The sequence below is a fragment of the Dasypus novemcinctus genome, chromosome 2 (genome assembly GCF_030445035.2).
Source record: "Dasypus novemcinctus isolate mDasNov1 chromosome 2, mDasNov1.1.hap2, whole genome shotgun sequence".
NCBI lineage: Eukaryota > Metazoa > Chordata > Mammalia > Cingulata > Dasypodidae > Dasypus > Dasypus novemcinctus.
The window spans coordinates 75,405,023-75,428,277 of NC_080674.1; the positions used below are offsets into that span (position 1 = coordinate 75,405,023).

The window sequence follows — 23,255 nt, forward strand, 5'->3', positions numbered from 1 at the left end:
CCCTTGCCATTGATTTCTATCCATTTTTGTGGTCAGAGAAAATACATTGTATAATCAATGTTTAAACTTATTGAGACTTGTGAACTGCATCACGTTTAAATGATACTTTGACAATACTAATCCCTTGTAACAAATGTATTTCCTCTTGGCATCAACTGCCAATTAACTACCTCCACGGTGTCCTTTTGCAGTTTTGAGCAGTCCTCTCCGCCTCTCTGCCAAGGTATTCTCTCACGGTATTTCTTCTGCAAAAATTTTTAACTTCCCACCTGTTCAGAACTCTGCCTTAGGGAGTTTTGAATCGAAGGTTTTATTATTAAAGCTGAATTGCTGTTATATCAAAGTCTAGACTTGGGATCAAATAAATTAAATCACCGCCTCTGTTACCTGAAATCTGGGGCCGAGAGTGGGAACGAGAAGCGTTATTTCACACGCTTCTGAGGTTTTGCTGCCACCAATGGCTTTCAGGAGAGCCCAGGGCCACTAGCTGACACTGAGCTGGCGTCCCAAGCTGTGCTCACCAGGCTCTTTCCTTAGTTTTTCCATTTTATATTTGAGGCCGCTGCTTGGTTTCCGCTTCTGACGGGGGCCAGTCTCGGGGTCCATTCCGGCGTCTGGGCCGGGTGGGAAGGTCAGCGGGGCGTGGCAGGGGCAGGGTTCCCCGAGGAGCGCGAGGCGGAGCCGGGGCGGGGCGCTGTCACCTGACCCGGCGGTCATGTGGGGCGTTCCTCCACCTACGCGGGCGGCGGGGAGCGCGGAGCCGGGAACGGAGGCCCGGGCGCAGCTCGGCAGAGCCCAGAGCGCGCGGGCGGCATGGAGCGGCGCTGCGCCTGGCGCCGCGCGCGCGGGCTGTGGGCGCCGCTGCTGCTGCTGCTGCTGCTGCTGGCGGCGCGGGCCGCGAGCGCCTCCGCCGCGCCTGCCCTGTGGCCGCTGCCGCTCTCCGTGGAGATGCTCCCGCGCCAGCTGTCCCTCGCCTCCGGGGGCTTCTCCATCACTCACGGCCCGGAGTCCACGGCCGGCCCTTCCTGCTCGCTCCTGGAGGAGGCGTTTCGGCGGTGAGCTCGGGAGGGCGCGCCCGGGCTCGCCGGGGTGGGAGGGCCGGACAGCCCCGCGGGCTCCGTGCGGCCGCGGGTGGGCGAGGAGAGCACGGCCGCAGCACTTCGCCTGGCTCCCACTTCCCCGCACGGACGGCGGCGTCCTTATCCCCACCGCGCAGATCCGGAACCGTCTGGCGAGCAGACCAGAGTCCCAGGTCTAGAAACAGGGCAGAGCTGGTTCAGACAGGACTGACCCAAACGCAGGCTCCTCCCCTCCTCCATCCTGCCTCGGGGACACCCGTGTGCTCAGGGGCCCTGATTTGAGTATGGGATTCTTGGTGGAAGGAGTGGCCTGCAGGCCTGGGGAGGAGGAATGCCAAGGATGGAGGAGACGCCAATTACCCCTACGCTCGGGTGCTGGGCAGCGGACGGGAGTGGCAGCTGCTGCTTTGGAGAAAGATGAGTTTACACAAGTTCCTCCTGGGAGAACTAGGATCCCCAAAGCTGGTTAGCTGACACTGATAGACCCATCTCCTCTCCCTGTTCCCTCCCCAGATGTCCTCCTGACAATTCAGACGGCCAAGAAAACTCCCTTCCAAAATCGCCGTTTCTTAGGCAGTATCTGCTTTTCTTTTTGTTTCCCAACACCATGAGTTTGCTCTCCAGCCTCCTGTTTCACAGACCCCTCTAGAAAACCTTTAGTTACTTAGCCCTTTACATTTCCAAAGCCACCTCACCTCTAAACACGTTTGGCTATAGACAGGGTGAATTTGCATAATAGGGGAAACAGCTTACAGCTCTAGCTTTGATAATCACATTGTTTATAAGGCAGATTGCATTGGGAGAGATATTTAAACATGCCACCTGCTGTCTCCTTAGTGTGAGACCTGTGTAGGTGGGAATGTCCTGAAGGTGGATAGTGCTCTGAAGGTGTCCTTGGTGCTGGCTGTACTGCCCTGCCCTTTCCCCAGATCTGTCTTGTTCCTAGACCACCAAACAGCTGGTGGAGAAAGCAAGGCTGGTGTGATATTTTCTGGTCCCCAGCTATGTCTGGAGCTCCTAGGCTTACAGGCCCAAGGTATCAAAGGCAGATTGTTTTCTTGGCTATTGTTACCCCAAAACACAATGCTCCAAAGAGCCTTTGACATTGACTCTGCAAATAGGGTAGGGTGACTAGAGTCTGGGGGATGAACTAAAGTCACAATAGTCAGTTTCCTTAGGATGTTGAGAAGGATGTTATGGAAAAATACTTGAAGGTCCTCTAAAGGAAGTTTATAGCTAGTATTGGAAATATTTGAAAACAAACACACTCAACTTCGGGGCTCAGCTTGTAAAATTGGATTTTCTTGCTGTGCTATTCTGCCAGAAGAACAAGTACTTAGTAATATGGTGAAGTGATGGAGTATGGCCAAAAAAAGCCCAGTGACATACATGAACACAAGTTAGATAACTAGGTATTGAATCAGCTGTGAGATGAGGTAAAAAGCCAGGCTTGGCCTTGCAGTTGCTGGTGCAGGTAAATACCTGAACAGTTTGCCTCACTACACTTTACAGAGTAATTCACTGCCTGCAAGTTAGGAGGTTACTAATTATATCTTGCGTTGTTAGGGAGTAGGTGACACAACATTAGCCCTCATCATTAAGAGTCGAAAGCATTCAGGCGAGGCTTTTAGGACCTTGGGAGAGAGTATTAACCCTGATTTAAAGGACAGTGGGTTTGGAAGGATTTAGAAACAGTCGGGGGTGTTCAGCAAGCTCTAGGTGGCAGGTGAACAGGCGGGCCCCCTGTTCAGAGTCATGTGGTCCTTGTCTCTGAAGAGCCCAATTTATACCACAAGCCCTGCTTTGAAATGGTATGTTTTGTTTTGTGGGCAGGCAGTTTGGTCTGCTACTAGCACAGCTGCTTCCTTCCTTCTAAACCAGGGCCCATCACATGCTACTTTTTTTTTTTTTTTAAATATATGAATAGCTTCCCTCCCTCAGTTCCTGATATTCACCCAAATATCTTGGGCATTGCTGCCTCAGAGCCCTTTGAGTTTTCTGTCAGTGCTTTAATATTTAGGGCCTAGGTTTTCCTTGTTTGGGACAAGCTAGCAGCTCAGGTCTTAATGGCCTTAATTCCTTTTGAATCTGTCAAGGTCTTAATTTCCTTTTGAATCTGTCAAAGTTTTCCTTTGAGAAGGGGCCTCAGCACTCTCATCCTTTCCGCTCTCCCACTGATGACCTGCAACATACTTCCATTCTCATCGGAACAGTCCTCCCTCTGCTTCCTTCTCTGGAAAACATAAGACATTCTTACACATATGGATCATGTACAGCCTTCTGGCTTTCAGCTGCCCTGAAGCCTTTTTGACCTTTATCCTTTAGCACCTTTAAATTTTTATTTAATATTCTCTTTCCCTGCTATTTGGATACCAACAGATGGTAAATTTTAAAGGTCCTAGGGAGAATTCTGTGGGCTGGTGATCTTTTTTATTTATTACCTAGGATGCTTTTGATGGCAAGTAATAGGAACTCTGGCTCAGTCTGGCTTAAGCAATAAGAAAACGTTATCTCACACACCAGAAAGCCCAAAGGTAGGAAATATTTCAGGGCTAGTTGATTATGTGATTCAACATTGTCATCTGGGATCTGTACGCTGTTCACCTCTGCTTTGTCATCATCAAGTGTGGCTGCAACTGCTCCACGTAGCACACACAGAGAAAGAAGAGAAATTGTCTCTCCTTGTGGCCCTCTTAGAACATACCGGAAAGGCCCTCCCCCTACCCCATCCCCTTTGCACAGAATTTGTTCACATGGAATTACCCTAATTAGTTTGACTGCTGGTTCTTAAATGGGCTGCATTGGAGTGACTTGGGAATGTGTGTGTGTGTGTGTGTGTGTGTGTGTGTGTGTGTGTGTGTGAGAGAGAGAGAGAGAGAGAAAGAGAGAGAGAGAATTTTCAAAAAGCTCCCCAGGTGATTCTAATGTGCAGCTTAGGTTGACTCTCCAGTTGGTCTTATGTTGGGTTATAGGGATTTGGGGAATCCACTACAAAGTCCACTAAGACATGTGTTTAAAATTTCATCTAAAATGCGTTTAAAATTTGCTTAAATTTACTTCTCACACAGATATTATGACTATATTTTTGGTCCCTACAAACGGCAACATGACCCTGCTGAATTTCTTCCTGCAACAGAGTTAAAGCAACTTCTTGTCACAGTTACCCTTGATTCAGAGTGTAATGCTTTCCCCAGTATCTCTTCAGATGAATCCTGTGAGTACCTACTTAATGTGTGTTGTATTCAATGCTCATTACAGTGCCAGAAATTATTATGAGTTCTTGGCCAGTGTTTTTAAGATAACTTTTAAAGTGTGCTTATAAAAGTATCATAGTCATTATAGAAAATTTAAAAGTACAGTAAGTGCAGAAGAGAAGGAAATAAATGTCTCATCATCCCAGCACTTAGCATTAACTACCATAATTTCATATGGATGTTTTTTGCAGAGTAATAAGTTACATGCTTTACACATATAAATATGTGATAAGCACTGTTAGAGAAACCGGATAATTCTATACATCTTGTTTTTGTAGTCTGCTTTTTTTACATAGCAAAACATTTATACATGTATGTATTTTACTAAATATTCTTCTGTAGCATCATTTTTAACAACTGAGGAATGTTTTACCATTGTATGAATGTGTCATAATTTACTTGGCTAATCCCTTATAGTTGGACATATAGGTGATTTCTTAATAACCTTCATCTTTCAAGATAGGTATATGCGTATATCCATGATCAATATTTGTGATCCAGTTTGACAGAGAGAACTGCAGAATTTGGATGGGCAGGTGGATAGAGCTGTTTCATTTAATAGATAATATGATCAATATTTAGCTATCTGATTTTTTGTTACCTTAAACGTTATACTCTGTGGCTTTCCCCACATTGCTTTGGAAGAAATAAACAGTTGGACAGGCCTTTCCTATAGGGTGTATTTGCTGGGAATAATGTAGAAGTACACCAAGGAATCAAAGAGGAACATGGGCAATATAAGGACATGGGTAATATAAATTAGTGCAAGAGAGAGAAGACTGGTGAACTGGGTTTAAAAATGGAAAACATACTGCCTATCTTAGAGAAAGGAGTGCCTCCTTTGTCCTCAGAATCCTTTATAGATAGCTAAGTACATCTCTTTGTCCTCTTGGTATGGATGAAATTTCATAATAATATATCCCTTTGAAAATAACTTTCTCTTCCATTTTTAGAAGAGAAATGGAATTATTTGCCAACATCAGCCATGTGATTTCAGGTGACACTCAGCACTCAGACACTTTGAATTATGTTTTGCAGTCTGAATTGAGATAACAATGGTCATTGAATTGCCAAAGAATCTTTGCTGTCTGTTAGCTTCAGAAGTATAGATGACATGTTGTAAGTTCAGAAAATGGAATGTATCGAGATTGGAGAATCTTGTCATCAAGACAGCTCTGCAAACTCTTCTTATCCTGAAAGGATAGCTAGTTTTAAGTTTTTTATCAACATCGAGTACAAGTAACATGTTAATGTTTTCAGATGAGTCTTTGTGCTTACTATTTCTGAGAGAAATCAAAAGGTGGCAAAAAATGATTTTTAAACAGCTCTGGGTAGCTGAATAATAATTTGATATCAAGAGGGAACAGGGTTAAACAACAAAACAAAACAAAAGATTGCACAATACAGAGAACTCTATTGTAAAGGATGGACTGTAGTTAATAGTACAACTATAAAAATGTTCTTTCATGAATTGTAGCAAATGTACCACACTAATGCAGTGTTACTAAATAGGATGTTATATGGGAACTGCATGATTTTCCTATAAATCTACAACTTGTCTAATTTTTAAAAAATAAGAAAAAGAGGAACTATGGTTAGATTGTCGTCCTAATCTTAGCCTGGTATTTAGCTAACTCATCACTGAAGTGTTTTGATGAACAGGGTTTACCTTGTCAGAACACTGTCACCTGAGACAGTCACACAATTATTGACTATTGATAGAGCTTTTTCCTACCTGCAGCCAACTATCCTGTGACAGTCTGGGTGGTGGTAGTGGAGGGTGATTATCCAGCCCAGAGAATGTAGTATGCAAATCATTAATCTCCAGTCCTTGAGCGTCCTTACTGTGGCAAAGTCCTTACGGGTCACACCCATTAGCTCTCAGTCTGTACCAGCACCCCTCTGGTGCTGTACTTAATCTGGGTTTTACTCTTCCCAGGTCTCTGTAAAAGACTAAAACAGCTATGGGGTCAACCTTGGGCTGAGTAAAATTCTAAAGACTGAAAGATTAGCCCCCTCCTAGCCCAGAAGCTTTCTATTGAATAGGAAAAAAGACTGAAAAAAAATCTTATATTAAGCTGAAGAGATCTAGGGAGTGGGTTTTAATGTAGATTTATGATGACACTGGGGGAAGGTGGGTCCAGGACAAGTAGAGGTACTCAGGAGAAGGGAAGAGTGGAGCTAACTCTCTGGCCTTAAAGGGAATAGAAGAGGCAAGTGATCTGTGAAGCTTCACCAAGAAATTTTGGGCACCTGAGGAATGTTTGCAATTTTGACCTAAAATCTTGGCTGAACTGCGATATTACTCTGTTGAGGGGCAGTAGAAGAGAACAGATATCCTGGAGGGGAAAATGAAGAATCATGGAAATGATCCTCCTGCCCCCAAGTTTCTGACGAGCAACTTGACTGGCTGGATGGTGGTGCTGTGACTCACTGAAATGAGAAACATAGGAGAAGGGTAGGCTGGAATTGTGTAGAATATGAAGGAGGGAAACATTTCAGTTTTGGGCATGTGGACTTTAAGGAATCTACAGGGCAGATATCTAAGTGGATATTCACAAGAAGCAGTTGGAGAAACAGGTCTGTAGCTCGAGGGGAAAAAAAAGATCCAGAAATACCAATTATATGTTTAGGAAATTTGTGTGTCATTGAAGTATTAACAATTATATATATATATGTATGTATGTATATGTGTATATATATATATGTATGTATTTTCAATACAGATGATTTAGTTGTGATTGCACCAGTGGCTACACTCAAGGCCAGCAAAGTTTGGGGAGTATTACGAGGTAAGTTCTATGCAGTTTCATTGAATATTTTCAGTTGATGCTTTGTGAAATCAAGCACAGTAAAACTTGCTTCCTTGGACTCTTTATAGAAGAAGGCTTTGTCGAGTAGTTGCAAAATGATCTCCATTAAACATGTACCACTTAAAGCATGGGAGAAACATCATTTGACCTTTTTAAAAAATGATTGAGGATTATTATATACCTACAGCACAGTGATTCATTGATGTCCTTGGGATTGTAACATTTATAGAGCTATAAATGGCTCCCACCTGCTCTAATTAGGGATTTTGTATCAGCTATCATTTCTTGCTGCTTTTAGTAACAAGCATCTTCCTTTCCCCATTTAAAATTCCTGTGGCTATAGAAACAGATAACCAAGTTTATATGAACAGTGTGGAAAGGTAAATATGCTTTAGTGTTGGTTGGAGGCAGTGGGAAGACAAGAACCTGAAAATCTTGTCCTTTGTATTTTAGTGTCTGAATTTCAAAGTTTGAGTATTGGGACATTTATTCTTACTGCTCAAAAGTTTCTTTTACTTCTTATTCTATCTAGATAGATATTGCTGTAATGACTTCAAATATCAGTGTTTTTCAAAAGGAAAAAAAAAATTAATGTGAGCTAATCAACCAAAATGACAGTAATCAAAAAAGGCTTTGGATTTGATTCAGGTTGAGCCTTATCTAAAATAAAATAATTGTGTTATACTATGTGTTTTATAGTAACAATGTAATGATTATAATCTTATATCATGGGAATAGAGCATGAAAAAATATATAGATATTTACTGCAAATGTAACTGTAACCATTATCATTCGGGTCATTTTTTGTATAAAGTTATGTCGTTTTAAGCTTTCCTTAGTTTGACCTGCCAGTCTTACCTGGGGTCTGTTAGGGAGAACAGATACTGATGTTTGTCCTGATTCCCATCAAAATAGAGAAAGAACTTTAGAGAGCCTACAGTGACTAGATTCCGTGTACTCTCAGGCTTTCAAAATAACTTGTTACAAACTGATAATTGAGTATTCTGCACTTAGCAGAAAATTCCAAATTATTCTCAGGGTGAGCCAGTACTTGTGGGGGAAAAAAAAAAAAGTGTAATAAAAACAACTTTGAACTACTCTTAAAGTTAAAAATTTCCCATGATATATAGTTGCCAGCTAGAAAATAAACCCTGATAAAATCAAAGGCAGTGAGGGGTATTGGCCTGTAGAAAAGTGTTAAGGGAACAATCCACTTGAGTAAAAAATGTTCATGATATAGTCATTTCAGTTATAAGTAAAACACTGTAAGTTGTAAATTGGACCTTTATTTATAGTTTCATGATGGTTTTATAAGCCGTTTTTCCCCCTCTTTTAAGTTTAGGTACCTTCTAAAATAGCTGTAATATGTGATCATAAAATTTCTTTCTCATATTGCTACAGTAATAATTTATTAAGGAACTAGTTTTTTGTTTTGCTAAGTCACTATTCTTTTTGAGTTTATCCTTCAGACAAAACTGAGTATATTGGTACAAATGAAGTAAAAAATTTTTATTAGAAAAATAGAAAAGACAACAGAGACTTTTTTTTTTTATGTTGAGGTTGGATTTCAGAAAATACTTTAGAGGGTGTAAAGTATAACACTATATAATCCTGTTTCCTTATCTGGTTTTGAGTCTATGTTTGGATAATAAAACTTTTATTGTCTTTGTATTTTATAAATTAATACAATAACTTTCAATTTCCCCAGGTTTAGAGACTTTTAGCCAGTTAATTTATCAAGATTCTTTTGGGACGGTGAGTATGATTATTATATGTTACTAAAAATCTTTGGTTAGCCATATTACTATTAGAAAGCTATTTAGCTATTGCTTTCTGCAAATTTTTTCTCCCCAAATATTTATCTTAGCTGATAAATGTGAATTTCACATTTTTTTCCTAAATCTTTTATCCAGCACTTTCCTAGATCAGTCTTCATTGAGCTCAAGTCAAGAGAAGATTCTAAAATTAAATTTTTTTGTTTTATAGTTTACCATAAATGAAGGGAACATTACTGATTCTCCAAGGTTTCCTCATAGAGGAATTTTAATTGATTCATCCAGACACTTTCTACCAGTTAAGAGTATTCTTAAAACTCTGGTAGGTACTTATTTTATTCTAATCCTTCTACTGTTTTGAAGATGTGCCTCCTTCATGTTTTTACTTTATGTTGCTTGCTTATGCTATTGTGTAGTTACGAACAGGAGTATTCATTTTTCATGTACTAAGTATAAGCACTGGGTTTTCTTCCCTCCTCTTGGAAAGTTATTTCCTCAGCTGTGAAGTGGAAGCTCCTCTGAGGGAATCATGTAGTGTTTCCATTGGGAGGGCACAAGATAGATTCAGCCGTGATAGGTGAGAGAGGGTTTTACATACTACTGCCCATTGGCCCTCTATGTATACTTCCACCTCTCAGATCATTTGTCTACACTTTGGGTTGGAAATGTATGGCCACAGTACCTCTAGTTAGTATCTTTTAATTTTGTGACCACGATTTGTTTTTTTTTAAGCGGCATAGAAAGGGATGTAGGAACTGCTTTATACCTAGGGAAAAAACCCAAAGAAATATGGAACCAGAGTGGTAGGGGTTGGCGAGAATGTTGACAGTAACTCTTTTCTCCTGTGAACATTTTTGAAGTCTAGAATATATGTACCTCAATTGTAGAATATATATACCTCATTTGGAGTTTGTCTGTTCCCACGATTAAATTCAAGCTATGCATTATTGACAGGAATAAAGAAGCGATGTTAACTTCCTCTCACTGCAGCATTATCAGTGGCATGTCTATTTATTCTGTTACGTGTTATTAACATTTATCACCCAGCTAAAATGTTAACTGCTAGGTTTCTCCACTGTAAAGTTAATTAAAAACTATTTTGTACTTATCAATAATTATCTTATGGGAAGATATTTTGTTTTAGTTTTCTTGGGAGCTCAAGCAAATACCATGCAATGAGGTGGCTTAAATAACAGGAATTTTTTTTTTTTTCCTTTTTTTAGGTATTAGGGGCTGGGACCTCGTATGTGGGAAGCTGGTGCTCAACCACAGAGCCACAATGGCTTCCCTGAGTTGGTTTTTTCATTTGATTTTGCTTGTTTTTTTGAGGAGATACCAGGAACCGAACCTGTGACCTCCCCTGTGGGAGGCGGGCACTCAACTGCTTGAGCCACCTCTGCTTCCAATAACAGGAATTTATTAGCTCATGGTTTTGAGGCTAGAAGTCCAGATCAAGGGATCATCAAGGTTATGCTTTCTTCCCAGAGACTGGCATTCTGGAGCTGATTGCTAGTGACCCTTACTCCTGGGCTACTTGGTCACATGACAATGTACATGGTAGCCTCACCTGGCCTCTTCCTTCTCTTTTGGGCTGCACTGATGTTCAACTTCTGGCTGCTCTCTCTCTGGCTTTCTTTCTGAATTTCAGTCTGTTTATAAAGGACTCCAGTAGGAAGATTTAGGCCTGTCTTGTTGAGTTGGGCCACACCTTAACTGACATAACCTCATCAAAAGATCTGTACAATTTCTCACCTACAGGAATGGATTAAGTTTAAGAACATATTTTTCTGGGGTACATAGCTCCAAACCAACCATCACACTCATCAAGTTTTCACCCATAGATGATTCTTGCCTAAATCAGTTATTACTAGGATGGCTGCGAAATGGTGCTTTTTCGAACTCCATCATTCCTTCTACATTTATTAGTTGGCATTTTAGTGTGAGGTAGAACTATCCCTTCACCTTTCATTTATGTATTTTTCATTTATGTCAGTTTTTTTTGTTTTTTTTTTACTTTTTAAAAATTAGAGTTAATAGATCACAAAGAATGTTACATTAAAAAACATAAGAGGTTCCCATATACCCCACCCCATCGTTTTTGTAAATTGTATTTTTTTGAAGATACATACATCACCAAAAAAAATTACATTAAAAAATATGAGGTTCCTGTATACCCCCCAACCCCCACCCCACTCCTCTCACACCATCATTTTGGCACACTCATCACATTCAGTGAACACATTTTGGGGCACTGCTGCACCACATAGATAATAGTTTACCCTGTAGTTCACACTCTCCCCCCCCGTACATTCAGTGGGTTATGGCAGGATATATAAAGAAACTGCATTGCTTACAAAGCCAAAAATATTTAATATCTAGCCTTTCATATAGAGTTTGCCAACCCCTTGTCTTTATTAAAAACTATGGTTCAAACTCATACCTTTTAATTCCAGTTCCACATCATAGGGTTTATTCTAGCCTCCTACTTTCTGTGTTTTAAACTCCCTTCTCTGACAGTGAGAAAAATCTCAGAATCCATAATATAATTACTTATTTGCACAATTTTCTTATAAGTAACCTGTTTTCCAACTGCCATCAGCCAAACCCTTCAGCCCTGATAAGGGGAAGGGAGATAATAAATTTTGGTATCTGGGAAGGCATATCTCCCTACTTATTATTTTTTTTAAATTTTTAAATAGTTTAAGTTTTATGTAAATATTATGTTTATTCCCCCAGATTACACATAAAATCAGTATTGATCTCCCCAAAAACTTCTGGGAATTTTGTTTGGAATTACATTGAGTTTGTATCGAATTTCTTTCATTAATAATGGTTGGGCCCCAAATTTCTGAATTGTGGTAAATATAAGCTCTGGTACCTTATGGATGCCTCATTTTTCCTCTGCTCCATTTCCAAAAAGAGAACAGTAGCAGACAAGAAAAGCAGTTTCCCATTCTTGGCAGACCCCTAAATACTTACGGGGCCTCAATAAGCTTATTCTCCTTCTATAGAACAAAGTTATAGCTTACTCTCTAGAATAAATATGAATTGTAAATACGCTTTTTAAATAATGACATTCCTTATGTGAGATTATGAATTTATATTTCTTCTGCATTCTTTCCTTGCTGAAAATAAATTTTAAAAGGAAGCAATCACGCATGTAGAATATAGATTGTGTTGTATCTGCAGTGTATAATTTTTTAAAAACATGTTTGCTTGCAGGATGCCATGGCTTTTAACAAGTTTAATGTTCTCCACTGGCACATAGTCGATGATCAGTCTTTCCCTTTTCAGAGCACCACTTTTCCTAAGTTAAGCGATAAAGTAAGTAATTTGTGTTATTGTATGTAGTCTCGGTCTACAGAAATCTTTGGTAGTTTCATTAATAGCTTAAATGTTTACGTATAGAATTAAAGCACGAAAGTTAGGTGTTTGTAGTTTAAAAAACTTTTAATAGGCTGTGGCTCAGCAGTTTAGATCCATAAAACTATTACATTTTTGTTATTATTATGCTACTGTAAATGTTGTTGTAAATAATTTCTGGGTAGTACAAATACAGTTTAAAAAATTTAAAGAATATAGGAGACCTGAAGCGTTAAATGAATAACTTAAGGTTAAGATAGTATATTTGGGAAGCAGATGTGGCTCAAGTGATAAGGTCTCCACCTACCATATGGGAGGAGCTGGGTTCGATCCCCGGGGCCTCCTGGTGAAAAAGAAGAAAAGAAAGAGTGCCTGTGCAGTGAGCCAGTGCCCACGTGGCGAGCCAGTGCCTGCATGGTGAGCTGAGTGCCTGCGCAGTGAACCGAATGCCCATGTGGGTGCCCATGCGGTGAGCTTAGTGTCCATGTGGTGAACTGAGTGCCCATGTGAGTGCCCGTGTGGCAAGCTGAGTGCCCACGCAGCAGCCAGAGCCTGTGCGGTGAGCCAAGTGCCCACGTGAATGCCTGTGTGGTGAGCCAGTACCCATGCAAATGAGTCATGTAGCAAGATGATGATGCAACAAAAGAGAGATGAAGGGGAGAGTCAAGGTGAAGCACAGCAGAGACCAGGAACTGAGGTGGCGCAATTGACAGGGAACCTCCCTCCACATCAGAGAGCCCCAGGATCGAATCCTGGTGAATCGAATCCTAGAGGAGAAAGACGAGAAGATAAAAAGAGAAATAGATATAAAAGATCACACAGCAAATGGACACAGCAAAAACAGCATGTTGGAGGGATGGGGGAAGGGAAGAGGAAAAAGAAAAAAAATCTTGAAAAAAAAGTATAGTTACTGAGTGGCCCAGCTCTTTGTTGTTGTTTGTTGGGTTTTTTTTTGCTTTATATATTTTTAATATAATAAACTTTAAAAGGTTTTAGACTACAGAAAAGGTACATCAAAATCTTTGCTTTGAACAGAATTGTTTTGAATTACATAAAGACTTTTCTAACCCATTTTTAAACTTTATTTTGTACATTTAATAAATGAAAATATAAATGGTAATTTAAAAATAAAAAGATACAGTTGAATAAAAACATACATTTATCAATTAAACATACTAGATACATATAATTTTTTTTCGTCTGTAAAACTATGACATAGGGAATTTCAGAGATGAGTTCTTTCTTGGAAATGAACTGTGGCCTTGATGGAAAGTGTTTAAATTGACTGTGTTATAGATCAATGGAGCTAGGAGGGTACCCTCAATATCATCTGGTTTAATGCTCTTCTAATACAAAAAAAAGTAGAGCACATCCAGAGATGGATGTGCCTTGTCTAAAATTGTAGTTAGGAAGAGGCAGAGTCAGGATTCTAAATTTTGTTTTCTGGCCAGTGCCAAATCTTTTTCCAATGCTAGCAGCACTTGTGTTTTTGTATGGTTTTTATTATGGAAAATTTCAAATATATATGAAAGTAGAATAACTTAATGAATTCCCATGTATTCATCACCCAGCTTCAATATTTATCAATACATGACCAATCTTTTATTACCTATACTACCACCAACCCATACCCTGACCCATTATATTGAAACAAATCCCAGACATCATCTCACTTATAAAAATTGTTTTTAAATAACCACAATACCATTATCACTCCTAAAAATAATCAACTACTCAATAGTATTCACACTTCCTTCCCCCACTCCTTTTTTAAAAACCTCTTATTTATATGAACTAAGGTATAAATAAGGGTCATGCTTTGTGCTCAGTATCTATTAATCCCTTTTTGATCTATTGTGCTTTCTCCAACTTCTTCCTTTGTAGGCTTTTTGTTGTTGAAAAAACTAAGTCATTTGATCTGTAGTTTCTTTTACACTGAGTTTTGTGGATTGTATACTGTGGTGTCATCTAACGTTCTTCTGTCCTCTTTTTCCTATAAATTGATGGTTAAATCTAATCTTGATTAGATACAAATTTGATTTTGAGGGTAGACAAGAGGGGAAAGAAGATTACTTTTGAGGTGAGCATTAATAGCCCATACTTTGAGAAATGTGCTATAGTAATAACACCTTTGATGGACCCTTGTCTTTAATTAAGCCAATATTATTATATTTTTAGATTTATTTTTAATTTATTTCTCTCCACTTCCCTGCTCCCCCCCCCCCAAGTTGTCTGCTTTCTGTGTCCATTCGCTGTGTGTTCTTCTGTGTCCACTTGTATTCTTGTCAGTGGCACCTGGAATCTGTGTCTCTTTTAGTTGCGTCATCTTGCTGCGTCAGCTCTCCATGTGTGCGGCACCATTCCTGGGCAGGCTGTGCTTTTTATCACGTGGGGAAGCTCTCCTTACGGGGCGTACTTCTTGCACGTGGGGCTCCCCTACATGGGGGACACCTCTGCATGGCAGGATACTCCTTGCACACATCAGCACTGCGTGTGGGCCAGCTCATCACATGGTCAAGAGGCCTTGGGTTTGAACCTTGGACCTCCCATGGTTTGAGCCAAATCCACTTCCCTAATTAAGCCATTATTAAATTTTGAGTTTTCAAATAATCTATAAAAAAGACTGAAAGTAACAAGGTCATAGCATAGAATCTATGCGGGAGTTTTTTAAGTTGAAGACAGCAGATATAATAAAGTGTACATTTTGACTCTAAAATTGGCAAGGACAATTTGGAATTTTTATAGGTTTCATTTTTGAGTCAAACATTTTCTGTTGCATGCTTATATGAGGGTGGACCTACATCGTAGTAGATATTCTTGAAATAGGAAGAAATGATGGAGATATTTCTATCCCTAAATCTGGGATTAATCAAAGTTAGTTGTGACATCTTTTTGAAAATAAATGGTAAACACATCATTTGACAAAGGTCCCCAAAATGGCTATTTCATCCTTTGGCTGTATGCAATTTAAAGTAGAAATGAACTTTTTGTTTTCTATATATATATATTTTAAGTTTTTATTTATTCATGCCCCCCCTCCCCCCATGACTTCCTCATCTATCTGCTTGTTGTTTCTGCTCATTGTCCACTCGTCTTGTTTTTTTTGAGAAGGCACCAGAAACTGAATCTGGGACTTCCAGTAAGAAGCATGTGTCCAACCTCTTGAGGCACATCTGTTGCCTGCTCATTGTGTCTGCTGGTTCATTGGCTCATTGCATTAGCTCACTGCACCTGCTCATCTTCTTTAGGAGGCTCCAGGTACTGAACCCAGGACCTCCCATGGCACCCAACTGCTTGAGCCACATCTGCTCCTGATATTCTGTTTCTGAAACCATGTAAACTGTATTAGTTTAAAATGTCACCTAACATCACATGGGACCATTTAACATCTTGTAATAATGGAAGAACCACCTATCAGATATCAAAGTGCAACAGGATTGTTGGCAATTTCCAGGACAGAATCCACTTAGCACATTTTAACTTTAATAAATGTGGCTTTTACAGGGAAGCTATTCTTTGTTACATGTTTATACACCAAATGATGTCCATACGGTGATTGAATATGCTCGATTACGAGGGATTCGAGTCTTACCAGAGTTTGATACCCCTGGACACACGCTATCTTGGGGAAAAGGTAAGGAGTTTGTATTTTGTATATCACAAAAAGTGAACATTTGAGGTCCTTCATCCCTTATTTTATGACTTGGTAAAGGTGCTACGACCGGTAATATTCAGTAAGTAATAGGTGTCTTCTGTGAACCAGTCACTATATATAGATACTGCCTGAAGTATAAAAACAGAGATAAAGTAATAATTACAAGTTGAACATGGTAAGTGAAGTCAAGATATGGTTTCATAGATGAAGTAACAATTAAAATATCTTTGAGTGATCAAAGAATATATTCATGTTTCTGGTAGAGGGAATAACATTAGGAAAAGCCTGCAAAAAATGTAGCAGAGAGGAGGAGGCACTAAACAGTAGTAAAGAATTTAGGCTTTGGAGGGAAGCAGACTTGGCCCAGTGGTTAGGGCGTCCATCTACCATACGGGACGTCCGCGGTTCAAACCTTGGTCCTCCTTGACCCGTGTGGAGCTGGCCCATGCGCAGTGCTGATGCGCGCAAGGAGTGCCCTGCCACCCAGGGGTGTCCCCGTGTAAGGGAGCCCCATTCGCAAGGAGTGCGCCCTGTAAGGAGAGCTGCCCAGCGCAAAAGAAAGTTTAGCCTGCCCAGGAATGGTGCTGCACACACAGAGAGCTGACACAACAAGATGACACAACAAAAAGAGACACAGAGAACAGACAACCGGGGTGGTGGGGAGGGGGGTGGGGGTGGAAGAAGGGGAGAGAAATAAATAAATAAATCTTAAAAAAAAAAATAATAATAATTTAGGCTTTGGAGCCAGGCTGTCTCGGTTTGAACCCCGTTTCTGCCACATATGAACTGGATCCTGTTGGACATGTTTATATAAGATCTCTGCCTCAGTTCCCTAAACTGGGGATATTAATAGAAGCTATCATGTAATTGTTTTGGGGGTTAAATACTGAACATAAAGCATATAGCATATTTATTAAGTATTGGGGTAGACATGGGAAATAGTGAGAAATAAATTGGGAAAAGTACATTGTAGAGGGCCTTGTGTGATGAAATTTGGGCTTCATAAGTACACACTGGAAACCAGTGAATGTTTCTGAGCAGAGGATTAACATGACGGGAGCCATACTTTGTGAAAACCTTTGTGAAAGTGACAGATTAGAAAGGGAAAGAGAATGAAGTCCTACAAAGGATGAGGATAGCAGGAATGGATAATAATGGACAGGACTGAGAGAAATTGTTGAAATAAAATCTACCGAACTTGGTAAATGATTGGCTTCAGGGGGAGAAGGAAGATTTCCTGAGTAGGAGGATGGCAATATCCTAAACACAATACGAAAATCAAGAGAAGCTAGAGGAGGAAGTTAGGGGATGAAAAATTTGGTTTCTCAGGGAGTCTGGATGGCAAGGGAAACAAAGAGGTACTGGATTAGGAGTCAGGAAACAATTCTCCAGTCATCTTATTTGTAACTCTTAGTAAACATGCTTCTTTTTCTATATAAAATCTTATAGCTTCAAAATAAAATAGTAGTATCGTGCAAAGCTGTGTCTTTTAGATTAAAAAACTTCCTTCATGTTCTCTTCCAGGTCAGAAAGACCTCCTTACTCCATGTTTTTTTGGACAAAAGACGTATGGGACTTTTGGACCCATAAACCCTATTCTGAATACAACTTATGACTTCCTGTCTAAATTTTTCAGAGAAATTAATAAGGTGTTTCCAGATCACTTCATTCATTTGGGAGGAGATGAAGTGGACTTTAATTGTTGGTATGACAATTTTTCAAATGTCTTCTTTTACTGTTGCACTTGAAGTAGCTGTGGAGATAGTCACATGAAAATGGAGGATTTGTTCGTAAGGGTCTAAACGTGGCAGTGCAACTCCTGAGATGGTAGATTTTGGAGAATATAAATTCGGATGGAGTGACTGTCTTAGTTTGCCGAAGTACCAGAAAAGGGATGACAATTTTTATTTTTGAGGTACCGGGGCCGGGGATTAAACCCAGGACCTTGTATATGGGAAGCCGGTGCTTGACCACTGAGCCTATCGTCTTCCGAGTTGGTCTTTTCATTGTTTTGCTTGTTGTTTGTGCTTTTTCAGGAGGCACTGGGAACCAAAACTGGGACTTCCCATGTGGGAAGCAGGAATTCAACCACTTAAGCCACATCTGCTCCCACCAAACCTACATTTTTATTTCAATAAGTGTTGTTTATCATCAGAAAGTTGTGGGGAGTTGGTTGGGGGATGGTGATTTTATTAGTCAGCCAAAGGGGTGCTGATGGAAAATACCAGAAATTGGTTGGTTTTTATAAAGGGTATTTATTTGGGATAGGAGCTTACAGATACCAGACCATAAAGCATAAATTACTTCCCTCACCAAAGTCTATTTGGAGCAAGATGGCTGCCGACATCTGCAAGGGTTCAGGCTTCCTGGGTTCCTACACTCCTGGGGCTTGCTTTCCTCTGGCTTCAAGGTTCCTCCTTCTTCGGGCTGGCTTCTCTTTCCTCTGTGTGCTGACTTCCCAGGCCTCCAGTTTAAGTCTTCAGCATCAGACTTTAAAATGAAAACTCCAACATTAAAAGCTATCAACTCTGTTCTTCACCATGCCTTCAATCTGTGAGTCCCTACCCACAAAAGGGTAGGAACTCAATGCCCTAGTCATAACTCAGTCATGCCCAGGTACAGATCAGATTACAAGCATAATCCAATATTTCTTTTTGGAATTCATCAAGTATATCAAACTGCTGCAGTGATTAAAAGCAGCTCTTTTGGGGAAGATGGCAGAAGTAGGAGGCTGATGTAGTCCAATCAAAAGGGTCTCACAGCCACAGGAATGGAGTAGTTAAAAAACATAATTTTTTCTTTTTGTAATTCAAACTGTCACAGTGACAAAGTAAAAGCTTAAAAGAGAATCAAAATGCAGAAGAAAATGGAGATTAAAAGACTATAGTGAAAGAGGGCAAGGATAAGGTGGGTTATATTTTCCCAATAGAAATCCTCCTTGCAAATAATTTTTTTTGGAGGAGAGAGGAAGGGAGAAGGGAAATCCATTTTTATGGGAAATCAGCTTCTGGAAAAAATTCTTTGCTATTGAAAACAGGATGACTCATAACTAAGCTTTTAGGTGATGTGTTTTTATTTTTACTTTTTTGTAACTCCCTACAAACGTTAATCATTTTAAATCTACAGAATTGATGTCAAGGATATGTGCTACTTTTAATTTTTAATGAGATTTTATCACTGTTTTGTTTAAGGAAATCAAATCCAGAAATCCTAGATTTCATGAGGAAAAAAGGCTTTGGCAAAGACTTTAAAAGACTACAATCTTTCTATGTTCAGAAGTAAGTTACTTGAAACTCTGTTATTCTATTTTTGCTATCACAATTTGTTTCATAAAAGTTTTAGCTATAGTACTGTGTTTTTTTTTCATTTTTTCCTCATTCCTTCCCAAAGTGTAAATGTTGTGAAAATCACAAAGAGGGAAGTGATACCCATTGCTTCCTTTATATTAATAATATTGTGTAAGTTTTCTCTAACTGTTGAAATATAGTAACCCAGTCCTCTGTTTTAAGACTTCAGCTCAAAGTCCTGGCAACCCTGAAGTTTTCACCATAACCTAGCTGCTAGTATTTATTCCCTTTTGTCAACTCCAGGAACATTTCCATTACTCTCTACCTGTGCTGCCCATAACGTAGCCACAGGCACATGTAGCTGTTTATATTTCAGTTAATTAAAATGAAAAAATCTAGTTCCTCAGTCACAATTGTCACATGTGGCTAGTAGCTACCATATTGGACAGTACAGATATAGAACATTTCCATCATTACAAAAAGTTCTATCGGACAGTGCTACAAAAACGATTCTTAGCTCATGGGTCATATAAAAACAGGCTGCAGGCTGTAGTTTGCCAACAACCCCTGTTCTATACCATTCATTTGGCAAGCCCAGATTCTAACCTTTTCCTATTTAGTTTTTCATGCAATACATTCTGTTTTTTTAATATCCTGGCACTGTATAAATATTTGCAAATAGTTGTGGACTGATTGTTGGCAACTGTTGAATACTATTTAGATTATATTATAGGCTGGATTATGGCTTCCTTCATTCAAAGATACCTATGAAATTACCAGAGATTGCTATAAATTGCTTGTCAACTTAGGTTAGGGTCACTTTTTCTTGGGGGCATGCTTAGCTTATTCACTTAGCAAATGAATATTAAATGCTTATACTGTGTAAGGTTCTCAGTCACGTGCAAGGAAGAAGGAACTACTTGGGCACTACTTGAGGCACCTGACTTTAGCTGGCTCGCTATGAAGCTGAGTTAGACTGAAAGGCACCTCGCAATGTTGCAACTCTCAATGTTGCAAGTAATCCTTCATAGAAAATGTGCATGCTCTAAAAATATTAAGCTTGTTACCAGAAATGACTTGGTGATTTTTTTTTCAATCTTAGGCTTTTAAAAATTATTTCAACCACAAACAAGAGTGCCATAGTCTGGCAAGAGGTTTTTGATGATGGCCTGAAGGTAAGCATCTGATTCTGATAATACAAGTGTCTTAAAGGAAGCAACACTAAGAAATTTATTCCCAGCATTAAGTCAAGCAATTTACCCTTCTGTTTAAATTTTTGTTGGGTAGTAGCTATAGACTAAGACCAGTGATAAAGACATTTGTTTCTTTTCTTCCATTGACTTGACACTCTTTAGTGCCTTCTCATCTCTCTCCTCCACTCACCCCAATCCTACCCTGTCTCTCATTATTAAGCACAAATTGGAATACTTGAATTAAGTCCTTTTTTCCAGGAGAGAACAAACATAATAACAACAAATGAGTCCTTATTGTTCTTAGGGTAGATCTGTGGTAAGTAAAATTGTTGGCATAAACTTTTGAAGAAATGGTATTGTCTTCCTGACATGGTAAAAAGAAAAAAAGTGAAAAAAGGATTCTTCAGTTTTTGTGGGGCAACTAGAAATCTGCAAGTGCAGCTATTAGTATACCCTTTCCAGAGAGGTTGGTAACATTCTCACAGTTCCAGAGTAAGTAAAACAGTAGTATGGCAGAAATGGGACTAAAATGCAAATCTCAGCCTCAGTTCAGGGTACCTATATCGTGTCATATACATGAAAAACTTGAGTATCTGAACTTAAGTTGATTACATTTCTAATTTTAAGCCCCTACAATGAATAGTATCTGGCCCTAAGTCTGAGGGAAAAGAGGAAGGAAGAAAATGTATATATGCTTTTTTAAGGATCTTAGAAAGTTATTTTTCTAGCTGTAATGCCTTGGACTTCTAATTTTATCTACTGTATTTACTAATATGTGTTATGATTTGCAACTTTAATAGCTTTTTCCAGGCACAATAGTTGAAATATGGAAAGGTGGAGAATATTATAAAGAACAAAGTTTAGTTACCAAAGCTGGCTTCCCTGTAATTCTTGCTGCTCCCTGGTACTTAGATTGGATTAGTTATGGACAAGATTGGCGAAAATACTATGAGGTGGAACCTCTTAATTTTGAAGGTAAGTGAAGGCAACCACCATTACCTTGGTTTGTAGTTATCTTTCCTACTTTCCCACTTAGGAAATCCTTACCTATATATTATTACCTACTAAAACTATATCTTTGATTTTAAGATGCTTTTTTGGGGGGAATGGAGGTGAGGAGGGAGGTGTTTATTTAAAAAAAAACAAACTGGCATGGAATTATTTTAAATTTTGTGAAAGAAACCATATACTTGCCTAAAGAAAAGGGCTTCAAAAGTAGATACTTTGGGGAGTGGATGTACCTCAAGTGGTTGAGTGCCTGCTTCCCATGTACAAGGTCCTAGGTTCAATCCCCAGTACCTCCTTAAAGAAAAACAGATTCTTTTAGATTTCAGCTCCGTTTTCATTGATGTGTCTTGTTATTCACTGCCCACATTTGAAAATGATTGACTGTATTACCTTGTATCTCCTCTTTTGAACTGTCTTTCCAATAAGACACTTAAGAAAGGTGGATTTCAGGCTGTGTGGTCTTAGGCTTTTGAGTACTAGGTATCGTTGGCTGTGGGGATGGGAGATGTCAGAGTGGTGGAGCTTCAGCCCTCAGTCCTCTATCAAAAGCAGTTCTCCTTGGTCCAGTTTTGTAGTTTAGACTTTAGTGTAATATTATTTTTTTAAAAGGTTAATATTGGCCCACCACATTAGTTTACATATTTTAACAAGCACTATGAATCACAATGGGCTGGGGAGAGATATAAATCTTGCCAGATTTTTTGGTGCCAGGGACATTTCCAGAGGTCCTGGTCATCACAGGAGAGAAATATTGTCCTAGGATAAAGAGTGAAAGAGAAATCAGTATTGCCTCTTGTATATAAGCCTTGAACTGCCACTGCTTAACTTCCATCAATTCAATCATTTTAATGTAGGTACTGAGGAACAGAAGAAACTCATCATTGGTGGAGAAGCCTGTCTTTGGGGAGAATATGTGGATGCAACTAACCTTACTCCAAGATTATGGTATGGAATTTAAGTTAAGAATTCAAGTGCCTTAGCTTCCCTTTTCCCTTCAAATAGGACATCTGGGAATTTCCCCAAGCATATGATTTAGATGCAAAACATGCATTTAAACTGCTTTGGGGGACATGTGGATTAAATTTTAGGCCTCGGGCAAGTGCTGTTGGCGAGAGACTCTGGAGTCACCAAAAAGTCAGAGATATAAATGAGGCCTATGTCAGACTGACAAAGCACCGCTGCAGAATGGTCAGGTAAGGTATTTATTTTTCAAGCTAGGATACTATTAAGATCAGTGTGATTTTTTAACCCTCTTATTCAGCAATAGTTGACTACTTGTTTTTTTCTGCTGTAAATAGAAATGTGTATCACTTAAGAAGTAGTCATTTACTTAAATGAAATTAGGAGCAAGTTTTTGTATGTAAGAGAATAATATCTATGAAAAGTTTTAAGATATATTTGGACTTACAACTGTTTCATAGATCTAGTAAGTTCTGGTATAATTTAAACTCCATCATTAATAATGTTAAAATATTTAATGACCTTGAGTAATTTTTCCTTTTTTTTTTTTTTTTTAAGTAATGCCATGGTTTAGTGATTCTGAGTTAAACTACCAAGTTCTTCAAGATGGCAGATGAATTATAGTAACCTAAAATCTTTTATTCATACTTTATCTGTTCTGCAGGCGTGGAATAGCTGCAGAACCCCTTTTTACTGGATACTGTGACATGGACAAAATGCAAATATGAGTCTTAAAGAAGAAAAATAGGAGGGGGAAAAAAGCCACGGCAATCTGTACCATGATCAACCTGATTTTGAAATCATGTAAATTAAGATTTGCTAGTCTGTTTTTGGAATAAAACATATCTTTCTATTGATTGAACATTAG

The 23,255-nt window shown here is 39.2% G+C and overlaps 2 protein-coding genes across 16 annotated transcripts in view; one reads left to right on the forward strand and one right to left on the reverse strand.

Annotated features, from left to right (window-relative positions):
- Positions 1-714: 714 nt before the first annotated feature.
- On the forward strand, positions 715-23,249 carry HEXB (hexosaminidase subunit beta). The gene is made up of 14 exons (XM_004447091.5): positions 715-1,055; positions 4,148-4,293; positions 7,060-7,125; positions 8,855-8,901; positions 9,133-9,243; positions 12,144-12,245; positions 15,789-15,918; positions 17,464-17,644; positions 19,131-19,217; positions 20,329-20,401; positions 21,220-21,394; positions 22,282-22,372; positions 22,516-22,620; positions 23,052-23,249. Exons 1-14 carry the CDS (start codon positions 814-816, stop codon positions 23,113-23,115), a joined length of 1,620 nt encoding a protein of 539 aa, XP_004447148.2. The 5' UTR covers positions 715-813; the 3' UTR covers positions 23,116-23,249.
- The window catches only part of GFM2 (GTP dependent ribosome recycling factor mitochondrial 2), a 99,037-nt gene continuing 88,134 nt past the window's right edge, over positions 12,353-23,255 (reverse strand). For 5 of the 15 annotated variants that reach the window (XR_009180164.2, XR_011646027.1, XR_011646024.1 and 2 more), the window contains one exon: positions 18,175-22,183. The gene's annotated coding sequence lies outside the window, so the exon portion shown is untranslated. Of the gene's footprint in view, positions 13,052-18,174; positions 22,184-23,255 lie in introns of those variants that run through there. The other 10 variants (XR_011646017.1, XR_011646018.1, XR_011646014.1 and 7 more) reach the window with 6 other exon arrangements.

Excerpts from the sequence above, each read along its gene's own strand:
- HEXB (XM_004447091.5), top strand. The coding sequence starts at position 814 with ATGGAGCGGCGCTGCGCCTGGCGCCGCGCGCGCGGGCTGTGGGCGCCG. Across the intron at positions 9,244-12,143 it reads AGAGTATTCTTAAAACTCTG|GATGCCATGGCTTTTAACAA; the intron begins GTAGGTACTTAT and ends GTTTGCTTGCAG. Across the intron at positions 19,218-20,328 it reads CAATCTTTCTATGTTCAGAA|GCTTTTAAAAATTATTTCAA; the intron begins GTAAGTTACTTG and ends TTTCAATCTTAG.